This window comes from Drosophila tropicalis, unplaced genomic scaffold, assembly GCF_018151085.1.
Source record: "Drosophila tropicalis isolate 14030-0801.00 unplaced genomic scaffold, ASM1815108v1 contig_878, whole genome shotgun sequence".
Taxonomy (NCBI): Eukaryota; Metazoa; Arthropoda; class Insecta; order Diptera; family Drosophilidae; genus Drosophila; species Drosophila tropicalis.
The window spans coordinates 12,251,374-12,265,531 of record NW_027173374.1 but is presented as its reverse complement, the minus strand read 5'-3'; the positions used below and the strand labels follow the sequence as shown (position 1 = coordinate 12,265,531).

At 38.1% G+C, this 14,158-nt stretch overlaps 1 protein-coding gene and 1 long non-coding RNA gene across 5 annotated transcripts in view; one reads left to right on the top strand and one right to left on the bottom strand.

Moving 5' to 3' along the window:
- LOC137585949 (uncharacterized) overlaps positions 1-793 on the top strand; it is a 174,698-nt gene extending 173,905 nt beyond the window's left edge. For both annotated transcript variants that reach the window (XR_011033651.1, XR_011033652.1), the window contains one exon: positions 6-793. This is a non-coding gene — a long non-coding RNA (uncharacterized lncRNA). The remainder of the gene's footprint in view (positions 1-5) is intronic.
- hth (homothorax) overlaps positions 1-13,561 on the bottom strand; it is a 111,341-nt gene extending 97,780 nt beyond the window's left edge. For 2 of the 3 annotated variants that reach the window (XM_068301987.1, XM_068301988.1), the window contains exons 1-3: positions 11,873-13,561; positions 3,701-3,978; positions 1,629-1,770 (exon numbers count right to left, since the gene is read on the bottom strand). In XM_068301987.1, coding sequence (XP_068158088.1) covers positions 1,629-1,770; positions 3,701-3,978; positions 11,873-11,887 — 435 coding nt within the window. In that variant the 5' untranslated portion in view covers positions 11,888-13,561. The remainder of the gene's footprint in view (positions 1-1,628; positions 1,771-3,700; positions 3,979-11,872) is intronic. The other variant, XM_068301989.1, reaches the window with a different exon arrangement.
- Positions 13,562-14,158: the final 597 nt, after the last annotated feature.

Below are 14,158 nucleotides of genomic sequence, written 5' to 3'. Positions count from 1 at the left end.
TTTAGCGGACTACGAGTGACTGTTTCACTCGACTGGGGCCCCGCTCGTTTGTTAAAATTCGATGGGCGAATGACATTTTTGAGTTATTTTTGTCAGCGACAACCAGAGAGATGGAAAGAGAGGAAGGCAGAGAGAAAGAGAGGGTGAGATGGAAGACGATGGCCCCGAAAAGAAGTGGCGATGGCAAGCGGATGGTGATGCTGACGACGGTGACGGCTGCCAGTGCCAGTGGCGGCAATTTAGTAGCCAACGAGAGACAACAAAAAAAAAAAAAACACAGAAAAATGAAATCAAATGCAAGCGACAACTTAGTTGTTGACGTCGGGATGAAGGTGAATTGGATCATTTATAGAGCTGTGCTATAAAACCGACAAATTAGTAGAACGAACGAAGCGGAATAAGCAACTAAAAGCAAACAGTTGCATATAGAAAACTATATGAACTTATCCATATACAAACATTGAGTGCTAAAGTTCTATAAAATTCTCTACATGTCTTAATTATGTAACTATCTTTATTGGTTGTCTGAGGGGGAAATGGCCAGCTTTATTGACACATATTGATGGCCAATTTGACAAAAGTTCATCAAAATCTCGCCATGCAAACAGCGACAACCTGAGGAAGCAACACCAGCAACAACATTACCAACAGCAACAGCAACATAAAATCGCATCTTGATAAATGATTTCTCAGTTTGGTGTTTTGGTCTTGTGTTTGGTTTTATTACCCATAGCAGAGGCCTGTCAAAATTCCAAATGGACCATAAATAAAAACATCATTTTTATAATTTCAACTGGCCAATGTTGATGCTTTTGGTTTTTCGTTTCCCTTCGCTTTGGTTCCTTTTTGGTTCTTTATTTTTGCTTATTTTGGCGCGCCAAAAATGTCGCTACCATGAAAATCTCTAGATGGAGCCATAAGTTGGATGCTCCTTTGGTTGCTGCTGCTGTTTTGTGGGTATTTATTTTTTTTCTTTGTTTTGTTTTGTTTTTAGTGTCATCTCTCGTTCATAAAAATAGCAGACTGCTTTTGGTAGGGCAGGATATGAGTGTGCAACGATGGCAGCCCGCAAACGACTTGCAACATTATAATTTGTATGTTAAAACATCGTAAATTATTTAAATGTCAGTGTGTGGCAAATATTCTCTCAGTTTGCTTCAGCTTTATGAACTCCAACATACAACAAGAACAACAAATGAAAGCAAAGGGAGGAAGTGTCAAGCGCCGCATATTTGTGACATATGGCGGCAAGACATTGTTGTTGGTGTTGCTGCTGCTGCTGCCGATGCTGCTGCCGATGCTGCTGCAACTGTAATTAAGTGCCAAAAAGGCAAAGGCAAAGAGGAGCAAACCAAACAACTAAAAACTGAAAACCAAAAACTGAACCGATTCCAATGATGATGATCCTGAATGGTATGTAATCCGATCATTTAGCGGCTTGCTTCGTTAAGTTCGTGTGCCGCGTTTCTTCTTCCATTGTGCCACATGTGGGCCATGTGTTGAGACTTTTGGAAATCGGCTCCAATTACCAAAAAAATATATATATGTATATACATATGAATGTATACCCTTACACATGAAATAATAATGAGGATGAGGCTAAGGACGATGATGGGTTTGTATCTTACCTGTTTACTGAACATTGCAATATCCTCGTTAAACGATTCCGATGAACAAACATCACCACCTTGCACGCCAGGCTCTCTCGGCGTACATGTGGCCAATTCGCATTTCTCGAATATAAGCGCCAAGAGCGGGAATAGCGGATGTCTGCAAAGAGAGAGAAATGGAAATATGTTAAATATTAGTATGCTCGAATTGAACAATTTCCTGCCATGCAAATGTAAAGAGTCACAATGCAGGATACAGAAAAAAAGAGCAGCTGTTCTTCTATGGTAATCCCCCCCACACTCAAACACACACACACACTCTTTAAGTTGGCTCTACTTTTTGACGGATTAGTTCAACAACTCGACATGATTTGACCATTTCTCTTGAACCCCAAATATATATTTTTTTTGTTCTTTTTTTGTTCTCTCTCCTTCACGCTCTAAGCACAAATTGCACCTGAACAAAATTAGGGAAACCAGCAAGAACAACACCAAAAAAAAAAAGGGCAGTTCCTTTTTCCCTGTTTGTGCCCTGCCTTGGCCATTAGATGGCACAACTGACCAGAAGAAGAGAGTAAGTAACTGACTGACTGAGAGAGGGTGTAGACCTGCGCTTAACAACTATGTATTAATAAGCAGACGTAGTAGAGACCGACCCTAGCTAACCCAGAGTTTTACAGTTGAGTGCGCGCCCAGACCTTGTCGGAGACCCAGAGCCAGAGCCCGAGTCCAGGATCCCATACAAAAAGTGGAAGTGGAAGCTAAAAAGAAAAAAGTGTGCACTCATTTGCCATGACTTGGCATTTGTGACAAGCCGAATGGCAGCTGAAGTTGCTGTTAAACTCCACTCGAGAAGGTGTTAAGAGAGTTCGTTTCGTTTATACTTTGTTTTTTTGTAGATTGCTGATGTCCCTCTCCCTACCTCACCGTCCCCTTTCGCCCACCCAATGATCTCTTCAAAGGTGTCAATTGTACAAATAACAAAAATGCATTTTACAACATTTCGAAAAAGAAGTTCAAACTGCAGGTGGATGGAAAATGTGTGCTAATGAAGTCATGTTTGATCAGAGAAAGAACTACTTGAGTTGCAGACAAGATCAAACAGCTGATGGATGGCTTGACAACCAAACAACAGAAGAAACACACACACAAAGAAAAACAAACAGATAAAAAATATTTGCTTATTAAAATGGGCAAAAAATTTATCAAATCAAGCAGCTGACCGATCACCAGTTGCAACACATGAAAATTGCCACTTTCAGGCTTAAGACACGCAAGCCAAATGACACTTTCGGTTAGAACAAAAACTCAAACGCAAACCGTAACCAAAAAAAAAAAAAAAAAAAAAAGAAAGAAAGACATAAAAAGAAAAAACCACAATTTGGCAAATTAACACCATGTTACCACAGAAGGATGGCTCAACTGCAAGAGCAACTCATTTTGTATGGACTCCCTAATGCCTAAGCACGTCCATGTTCCGTGTCCGTCACTAAACATGTGCCACTCCCCCAAAAAAAACACAAAACACAAAGAAAAAACTTCCTCCTCTGCGAAAGAGAGAAGAAATTTTTCGAAAAAAAGGAAACCCATAATTTTGTATTTTGCGCAAAACGCATGTGGTCACGCCCATTTCTATAAGGATCGTCATTTTGAGTCGCGCGTGCGTTAAATTTATGGTACTCCCTCGCTCCATCTATCTATCTCTTTTCAGTTAGAGAGGTGAGAACAGGCGATCAACGACAATAAAACAAAACAGGTGGTCAATTGGTGTTCCTTTTTTTTGGTTTCTCCCTTCGATCGATCAATAAATTAAGCCAGGATCAAAGAGAATGAACATCTATCATGAAATGATCTATATAAATGAGAGGAAGGGTCTACAGGTGACCTTGGATCTTAGTAAATCTCTGAATAATCCCAGCAAGCTAAGCTTTTTGAATAATATTTTCTAGTTAATGACTTATCACCACGACTAAATATGTATATCTCTCGCCCATGTCAGTTTTGGCACACATTTAAGAGCAATTTATTTGAAAATTTTGAATTATTATGCCGCCAATTCGCATTGATATCTGTGCATGTATCATACTTACTCATAAATCGCATCCTTATCACGTTTGTGTACCTCGGGTATAGCGCCCATTAGGTGATTAGCAACCGGTGAAACATGACTAGGTGTTCCATGCGATCCGGCACCTGAATGGTAACCGTGCATGCCAACTGTGGCCGCTGCCGCGGCATGCGTCATGTGGGGTGAATGATGCGAGGGGAGGCCTTGCAGACCGGGCGGCCGATGGCCAGCATGTGGATCATACATGGCTGCGGCTGCGGCTCCGGAATCCATGCCGTAGCCATGTAGGCCATCGTCATACTGTAACAAATGAAAAAAAAGAGAAACAACAATTGATTAGATTAACATTTAAGTAAAGTTTAAAATACTGAGAGACTTCAAGAGAGAGAGAGAGAGATAGCAGTGTCTGTTTGTGTTTCCAGCATTTAAAATCACAAACAAATCATACATAGACCCCCCATACACCTTTCCCCTACCCCCTACACAAACCCCACGTTATACATTTTTTTTGGTTATATCTATATATTTATTTCCAAGCACGTCGTTTTGGCTAAAATCAACCGAAACACAAACGAAACGACCAACAACAAAAAAAAATTGAAGAACAACATGGCAATAGCCCCAGAAACTGTTTTGTGTATTGTGTATTTGACCTTGTGATTACTTTGCTGCGTTATTATATATATATATATACATACGTATATATCTGTATGTCTCTCTGTCAGTTTGTACATTTTGTTTCTTCTTTTCTTTCAACGTTTTTTGCATATTAATTAAGCGCCAAAAAAACAAAAAACCAAACACCAGCAGCAGCAGCAACAACAACTACAACGAGGCGCTCTGACAAACGACAACAAAAAATTAAGAACTAACGACAATTTTGTATGTTATCAGTTAATCTGTCTATAAATGTGTCTATCTTTACCTCCTTTTTTCCGATTTTTTTCCAGCGCAATTGCAAACTGGTTTTTGTGCAATACCTCAACAACAATTTAAACTAAGAGATCTTTGTATACCCTACAACAAAGCCTAATATATGGGCAGCTAGTGTTAATATTAACTAAAATTCACGCCCTCTTACAAAGTTGAAATGTTGTTCTAATCACAAGCATTCATTGCTGACGTCAGAGCATTGATTAAGACCCTTTTCGGGCACAATTTTGCTTCTATAGAGTATAGAGTAACACAAAGTCCAAGTGAAGACTTGTGTATAACGAAAAGTTCAAATGTTGTTGGTGGTGCTGCTGATATTGGTGGTGGTGCTTCTAGTGCTCTGTCTGTTGCTGCTGCTGCTAGTGATTCCCACTCAGCCTCAGTGATTACTTTGTTGTGTGTGTGTGTGAGGGTTTGTAAGATTTTTATCATTTTTATACTCAAGTGGCGTCGTTGTCGTCTCCACTTGCCCCCTTCTTACCTCTTTTTTGTACTCTTTTCACACTGCATAATTTTTGAAAGGAGCAACAGCTCCAACTAACTACATGGCCCAGCCCCAAAACGGGCCACAGAGTGAGTTGACATGAGATGATGGCACTTTTTTTTTTTCTTTCATTTATTTTGGATAAGATTTTTGTATGTGTATTCTGTGAGTGTGTGTGTGTGTTCCTATCAGCTTGGAAAAATCTTTGACACTAAATGAGCAATTGACTGAGTGACGGCGAAGAAAAAAATGGAAAGAAAAAGACAAGCAGACACAGAAAAAAAGGTGTGAGAAGCACTTGACTTGCGCTTTTTGTCAGTTAGCGAAAATGTCAAGGATTTGCACCTGAAGTTTACAAAATGATCTATGTTCAAAATCGTCTGACTATCTTTGGCTTTAATCTGAATATTACAAAAGCAGCTGCTTCCTCTAGCCACCTGCAAGACCAAGAGAGTCGAGGACTCTGTGTGGAAATCCTTTCAGATTACATACCAAAGATTAGTTTAGTGACCAAAAGGGGCATACTCGAGGCATACTGAATTTTAGGTTAAATCGGGTTCTTTTTTTTGCTGCTTTGCTTTAGTTTAGTTTTGTTTTTTGTCTTGGTTGTATTTCGTTGTTGTTTGTCACCGAGTCACCATGACGCGGCGGCGGCGGTGACGGTGCCGGTGACGGTGGTGCACATGCAAGATACAAACTTCTAGATACAGGCCAGACCAGGCCACGTTAGGTTAGGCCAGAACAGAACAGAACAGAACTAAACAGGCCAGAGAGTCACAGTCAGACTGAGAGTTGGAGGCAGTTAAACTATAAAGTTGTTATGCTAATTTTAGTGTTGGTGGCAGGCCAAAAAGAATCCAACAACTGAGCGAATGTTGTTGGTGTTTTTTAGAAATGAGGAAATTGTATAGCTCCAAACAGAAACAACAACAACAACAACTGAATAAAAGGAAAACAAAAGAGATCTTGAAAATTACCACAATTTGTACTTGTACATAAGTAATGTGGGAATATCACTGAAAAGGTAAGAAGCTAAACAAAGAGAAAAGAAAACCGAGACAGAGAGAGAGAGAGAGAGAGAGAGCGAGAGAAAACAACAGGCAAATACACTTAAAGACTTTTCCCCAAAACAAACTTTGATTGATGATCTCTTCATTTGTCTCTCTGTCTCCTTCTACATCTCCCTGCTCTCTGCTGTTGCTCTCGCTCTAATTTCTTATTTTTGGGGCTGCTCTTGGCCAAGCCATTGACCTTGTTGAAATGAAAGCTTTTGGCTATGACAGCTACGGCCCCAGATCAATAACCAAAACCAGAAAACCCCAAAACCCTGAGAGCCCAACAAACCACCCAACTGAAAATAACTGTAAACATATACTAAATATATACACAGAGAGTTGGAGAGAGAGAGAGAGAGGGAGGGAGACAGAGAGAAAGTCGAGCCCCAGGCATTTGTCTGATTTTGACAAGTTCAGCGCCGAAATCCTTCAAAAATTTATGACGCAACAGCCAACAACAATAACAACAACAGCAACTGGCTTTGCTTTAGCTTGCTCAACTGTCACTGGCAGGCTCAAACTTCAGAGGACCCCCAGTAAAATGTCCTAGTTGTATGTGTGTGTGTGTCGTGTTTAAGCGACATTAAGTCAACTCAATTGAAGTTGTAGTGTGCATGTGTATGTGTGTGTTTTTTTATTTTCAGTCAGCTTTAAATGTTAATGAAAATCATTTACCCACTTAAAGCTGTGGCCATGGCCAACAGAAAACCCACACACACACGCAGATATTGAGAAATATTTGCCTAAAATTCATACTGAACTTGAAACTAGGCTGGAAAGAGGACAACAAGGACATTGCTGTTGTTGTGTGTGTGTGTGTGTTGGCCAGGGAGAAACTTTATCTAACTGACCAGAGCCCAGACAGCGAAAGAGTTATGAGAGGTGGCAAAAACTGCAGAATGCAGCCAAGCCTAGGCTCCGTCTCCCTCTCTCTCTCGTGTGTGTGTGTTTGTTGGTCAAAATGGTGACAATGGCCGCCAATGCCTGCATATGTGTGTGTGTGTTTGTGTTTGTGTATATCTATATCTGTGTGCGATGCTCCATATAAATGTTTAGGCATATGTCTATTGATTTCTTTTCCCCCTTTTTTTTTTAGGAGGTTTTTAACTTTAACTTTTGCTTTTCTTTTCTTTTTGTGGTCTTTCTCTCTCTCTCTTGCCTTAATTGCAGGCGGCTAATCAAAATTAATTGTTTATCATGTTGTATTTGAATTTCTTTCGGTTTTCGGTTTTTGGCTTGCTTAATTAGCAGACGAGCCGCAAAAGCCGACCCTCAGAATAATAGTAGGTGTGCCTCAAGTCATTTTCAAGGCATACCACGCCCAGTTTTTGTATTTTTTTTTTTGGTTTCAAAGTTTATTTGGTGTTAGACAATTAATTTTTGTTGCGTGCTTTGGTGTTATTTTAATTTACAGTTGCAACATTCGAAACACGCTCTATATAGACACACATAGATATAGATTTGTCTATGTATTTAAGAAAACTATCTCAATATTATAATATGCATCTTTTTTTTATACTTTTTCAAACAATATTCTCAAAGAACATTAATATAATTGTTCGATCTGTGCAAAAATATCGAAATGGAAGTTAATGACAAATGAAAAACTATTCAGACAAACTTTCTAAGATTTTAAGAAGAGGTTTTTAGAGAATAGAATGACTTGAATTAGTTTAAATCTTCTTAATTTTATTTAATTGAAGTTTACTTTTTAAGAAATTCACTTCCTTGAGATTAAAAAGTTGTCAGAGGTCCTGTTAATCACTTAGTTTCTTCTAAGCCTGTTTGATTTATATTATTTTAATGTCTGATTAAGAACATAAATGCCAACGGAATGAGATCGAAAATTATGTTCTTAATAGAGCAACAAAAACGTGCGCATATTTTTAAATTGCTTTTTCGAAAAGTTTAAAAAACTCTGAGAGAGAGAGAGACAGAGAGACTGCTAAATTTAAATCAGGCGAAATAGAATTCTTGGCGCTTTAACATTTATCAAAAATCAAATAACAAATGACGTCAGTTTGAAGCATTTATTAAATTAAAAGAAGAACGAAAATGAATAACAAATATTGTTAAACAAAAAAAATGCCAAAAGAACATTAGCACCAAAAATGTTGTACAACATTTAAAAAAAAAATCTCTTTGTTGTTATTGTTGTTATTTTGACAATGACAAGAACATTTTCCTACACTTTAGTTTTATGCAATTTACTTAAGCACTTGAAGAATCATCAGCCAATGTATTTAATTAAATTTTCCGAACAAAATACACAACAAAAGTGATTTATTTTTGCCCTAATAGAGAGAGAGAGAGTGAGATAGAGAGAGTGAGTGGCTTCTCTAAGAGGAGAAAGACTAAAAAACAAAAAAAGACGGAGAAGAGAACAACAGCAACAAAAAGTTACTCAAAAATACTAAAATAAATTGCGTGCTGATGGCTCATTTAATTTAATGAGCGGCGTGCAACTTGTCTAAATGATTTCTCCGACCAACTTGCCTGCCTCCTCGATCCCGACCCAAACACCAACACCAACACCAACCGTGCGGATGAGTTTAAAACTTATTTCATTTTTTCTTCTTTTTTCGAGGGCATAGACTAGCAAGAGACTGAACTGAACTGAACAGAGTCAGTTTCATTTGTAAGTTACTTGACTTTGATGGAAAATTAGCCATGAGCAGCATTTTTGGCCTAATGTTTGGGGAAATTACAAATCATATTGATGTTGTTGTTGTTGTAAAGAAATATTTAAAAAATTTATAAGACGATTTTCAGAGCAAAACACAAAAAACGACGACGACGACGACCTCGTCAAAAGGCAAAAACTTGGCAAACTAACTAACGCACCAGGCACCAGGAGGCGCAACCGATGTGAGAGGAGCCCTGCCATCAGAAGTATGTACGTATGTATGTAGAAGTAGAGAACATGAGCGAAAAGTGGAGAAAGAAGAAGAAGACCGAGGCGAGGCACGCAATTTGATCATTAAACATGAAGCTCTTTAGCACACGAAACAACAACTACATACATATAGAGTCGATAGGGGTCAAAGAGAGGAGAGAAGTTATTATAAGGTCTGCAAAATATGCATATATAATTTGTTTATAAATATTTTCCATTTTCGGTTCTAAAAAGGGCCGGGCGGGCGGGGGGTTACAAGGTACTCAAAACTCGAAACTCAAAAGTTCAAACTTCAACTCTGGCTGACTCATTCCAAAATGAGACAACGTTTCAATCTAAAAGTATTCGATAAGGTTTGACAAAGATTTGGCTTTGAATTTTTAGTTAATTTGTCCTTTTCAGAACTCAAACTTAATCAGTTTTAAATACATATAATAATCATAGTAAAATTCATAGACTTTTCCTGTTTTCAATACAACAATCTAGATTCTTTTTATACTCATATCAAACTAATGCCACCCAAAGAGATCAACTACATATACACAACACATCTCGGACTTGTTTTATTTCTTAGAAATCTGGTTTATAGTCATTATTTTTGTATATACTGCAAATACAAATACAACATTCTTCTTCTTTTTTTTTTCTCTAATAAAAACTCTGAGCACACACAAATTGCAAATCGTTTGAATGTCGAACGAACATAGCCACATTGAATGGCATTTTGCAGTTGCAGCAAACTACGAGCTACAATTTGGTTTTTGTTGTTATTTTATTTCTTCTATTTGATTTAGCCTTCTTTTTTTTTTTTTGTTCCTCTTGCACACACACACACACACACTAGACGAATTATATTTTATGCCACAAATTACGCTGCGGTTAACCTTTAAATTAAAATAACACCAAAACAATTTTTGTTGAATTGCCGTGGTTGGGCCCATTTTGAAGGAGTGGGGGGCTGGGGACCCACAAACACACAGAAAGAGAGAGGGAGAGAGAGAGAGAGTGGGGAAAGAGATGGTAAATGCGGCAGCTGCATTGCAGAAATTGCATTTGTTGTTGCAACAGATTTGTTGCCATTTTTTTTCTCTTTTTTTTTCATTAACTGGGCAAAGGCATAAAATAATCAAATTAAATATAAAAATTGCTTCCCGCCATTTTTCGCGTAACGCACAAAAGTGAAAATTATAAAAGAGCATCTCGACAATGCGAGCCATGAAAAATGAAAATATATATATATAAAATTGTAAATAATAAAACCGCAGAGCTCTCTGAATGAATATGGTAAAATGTTTGGACCAAAATGTATATATGTGTGTGTGTGTGTGTGTGTGTGCTGTGCAATAAAATTATATGCATCAAATGCACACACACGTTCCGGCAACCAAGAGGAGCTTACCCGTATATATATGTATGTACATATATACGGCACCGAAAAAAATTCATTTGATGGAATTGAAATGGAATGGAATGGAAATGCCCGACAGCAGGAGACAATATACCATAGGGAAGGGATTGGGAAACCAGGACGACAACAACAACAACTAAAGGAGTGGGGCAGACCCATTGGTCTTTGGGACAGGAATTGTGTATTAAACCACAAGCGTAAATTTTATTCGCCAGAGGAGAACGGAGAACGGCAAACAGCCACCACATAAAAATCACCACAAAAATTCCCGCGGGCATTTTTGCATTTTCTTTCATTTTTGTATTTTTACTGGCTGTCCCAGAGCTGATTCGGTCTACCTCTATATATACAGAGATATATGTAGGTATATGGCCTGTCATAATTCAACACACACACACAGACACACACACACACACACATGCTAATTACCAATACAAACTTCAAGTTAAAGAGAGTAAAAAAGAATCAAGTTCATTTCGCATATGCATGCTAATCAATTGATAAAAAGCCTAAACTAACTAAATAACCAACTCCGATTTAGGTAACTAGAGAATGAGTATTCCATCAGTCAGCTGATTAGCATTTTATTTATGATAACTTCTGAGGATTTATAAACAAGTATTAAACATTGTAAATCAATATACATACATACAAACTAAAAGGGAGACTTTTGTGTTTCTTGATTTGATGTCAAGTGTTGAAGATTCAGAAGATGCCAATGCCAAGATCGAAATATTTATATATATATGTATTCAAACACACACATATATAAATCAAATAATTACGCACACTAGTCTAATGACCCGCATAAATCATTCAAAAGGTTGCTACAAATTAAACTATGTGTAGACTCTCAGACAGACGATATTAATTATCTTTGGGTTTCATTGAGTGAAGATTTCGTTTCCAAAAAATGTTAGACGTTTTTTCTTTAAGGAGAACTTGTTTATATATAGGCATATTGTATGCAAGGTGCAAGAGCAAGTAACTTGAAGTTAAGTTTGTTGTCTTAAGACTTAAGCATAGCACATAGAGAGCTTAGTTCTATAAGTAGTTAGACTCTGGAGTTGCAAAGAAGTCTTTCTATTAGTTTGTTTCTAGTTTTCTAGCTTCTTGCACTAAACAAACCATTCAGAATGGTTCTATAAAACTTCAACCATTTCATTTACACTGATTTCATTATTAATCTATTGCCTCAACTAAGACCAACTGCACTTGTCACTTTTCTATTTTGATTTTTAGCGTCGGCAATGCATTTTACTCGTTTCAAGGAAAAAGGAAAATGCCGTCGCGAAAAATTAATCGTGGAATGATTCAAGTTTTGCCGTCGCTTATTGACACTGGGACAGAACACAGACACTTGCTCTCATCAAATGGAAGTTTTTGTTTTTTTTTTTTTTGTTTCGATTTGTACTTACCCTAGGCTGAGCCATTAATGCTCTGGGAGCGACTTCTAACCCGATTTGTGCCACTTTTAGTGTAGAGACGACAGTTGGCGGCGCAACACAAAACTAGGGGCCCACGTCCCTTGTGTCGGTCGTCTGGATGATGATTTGGATTCTTGTTGTTGTTGTTGTTGTTGTTGCGGCTGCTCTTCTTGCTGCCGGAGAGATGAAGATCTTCAGTTGGGCCTCCTGCTATGATGCTTTGGTATTTCGGTTTATAGATTTTGTTTTTTTGCTTTTTCTTTCTTACACTCACAAATAAAAATATGCAGTTTTCTTTTTATTTTTCTCTCTTTTTTTTCTGCTTTTGCACTTTTTTTTTTTGTTGTATTATTATTCTACATCAACTTGATGCTGGTTGTTGTTGTTGTTGTTGGTTGTTGTAGTTGTTGGTTTTAACACAGGCACATTTGTTAAATCTTTTACTTTTTTTTGTTTTATTTAGATTTATGTATTATTAGTATAATAATTTTGTTGTTGTTTTGTTTGTTGGTATACTTGGTTGTTGTTGTAGTTACGCGCGCGTTGCGGGAGATCTTTCAACTTGATTTTTTAATATATATTTTTATGTTTTTGTTGTTGCAGTTGTTGTGTTGTTAAGTATAAATGTTTATAGAATATTTACATATTTAATTTGCTCCTTGATTCTTGTTTGTAAAAATCGTATACAATTTGTAATCATTTAGTTTAGTTAGCCGTTGTTGTTGTCGGTTTTGCTGTTGCTGGCCAAACAACATAATTGTTGTTGCCTTGAAGCGATCTTGTTGTTAGTTGTCATAAATCCATTTCTTGTGATCCTTGCAGCTGGCCTGCTTGCTCTCTATTTCGGCCTTGTCTTCAATTTCGTGTTGCAGTTGTAGTTGAAGTTGTTCTTGTTGTTGTTTCTAGTCGTATACTTTTTGTGTTTTTTTGTTGTGTTACTTTTTATTTTTACTTGTTTTGTTTTGTTGCTTTCGTATAATATGCGCACTATTTATCACAGCTGCTTCTACATACTATATACTATATAATATTAACGAAAAAAACGCGAAAACTTGTGATGAAATGAATCGAAAAGAAACGGAGACTTTTGTTCCTTAAGAGTTTTTGAGGGCTTAGTTTTTTTTTTTTTTGTCTCTTCAACTGTGGCAACTGCTAGCTAACAGAGAATCAAGATCAAGTTATAGATATATATTTGTCTCTATTCTGGGATGATCAGTGAAAATTTCACGATTTTAGCGTCGGCACGAAGGGCTACGGCGGCGGCGGCGGCTGCGGTGACGGTGGCCCACGGCGGACCCCGGTAACGTACACACACTTTTAACGACGGAATAACGCGATTACCCGCCGATCGAACGAATTAATATTCTATATATGCATATATTTGGTGAAATGATCGCGGAGCCTTTGGTTTGCTTTGGCTGCTTGATTCTCGCGGTTTTTTCTCTTTATTATTGTGTTTCTTCTTTTCGATGTTGTTATTGTGCGGCGGCGGCAATGGGTAATAATTATAATAATGCTGGGGCAATAGCAATAATAATAATAATAATAATAATTTTTTCTCAACGACTGCGGCGGCGTTTAGTGCGACGGCTTCGGCGTTTTCTCGCTACTTCGCACACAACACAGACAGCACACACGTCGTACGCGTTTCGAAGGCAAATACACACTGGGCTTGTCAATCATTTTGGGCCATTTTGGTTCAGGCCAGGCCCACTCATACACTCATGCACACACACACTTATACGAATACATGCAGCTGCACACTCATACTCATACATTCATGGGAGGCGACGCAACAATTGTGCCATTAAGGCTCGTAAATTTCCCAGTGGTGCGAATGCGATGGCTATACAATACATTTTCTTGCTCGATGCGCACGCTCCGGCGAATTGTTGAGTGCCCAAGTGTTTGTGAGTAAATGAGTGAGTTGGTGAGTGTAGTGTGAGTGTTTATGTGTGTCTGTGTGTGGTGGTGCGGCGAATTTGCTTTAGGGTTGCAGAGCGCAGGCGCTTTCTTCGACGGCGAGCGCTCGCTCTCTTCTTCGCCCCAACAAAATGGGGCCCACAAGGATGATGACGGATTTGTAGCCTTTTCTGTCATACACACACTTGTCACAATCCCCAACATTGCTCTGCTCTGTTGCTCTGTCGCTGCTGCGCTCAGCGTTCTTTCAATTTTTGTTTTTTTTTTTTTCTTTCCGTTTTTACTCTTGTTGTTGCTGCTGCTGTCGTTGCTGTTCGTTTTGGTTGCTCGTGTTTGTTTTTCGCCTCTTTTTGC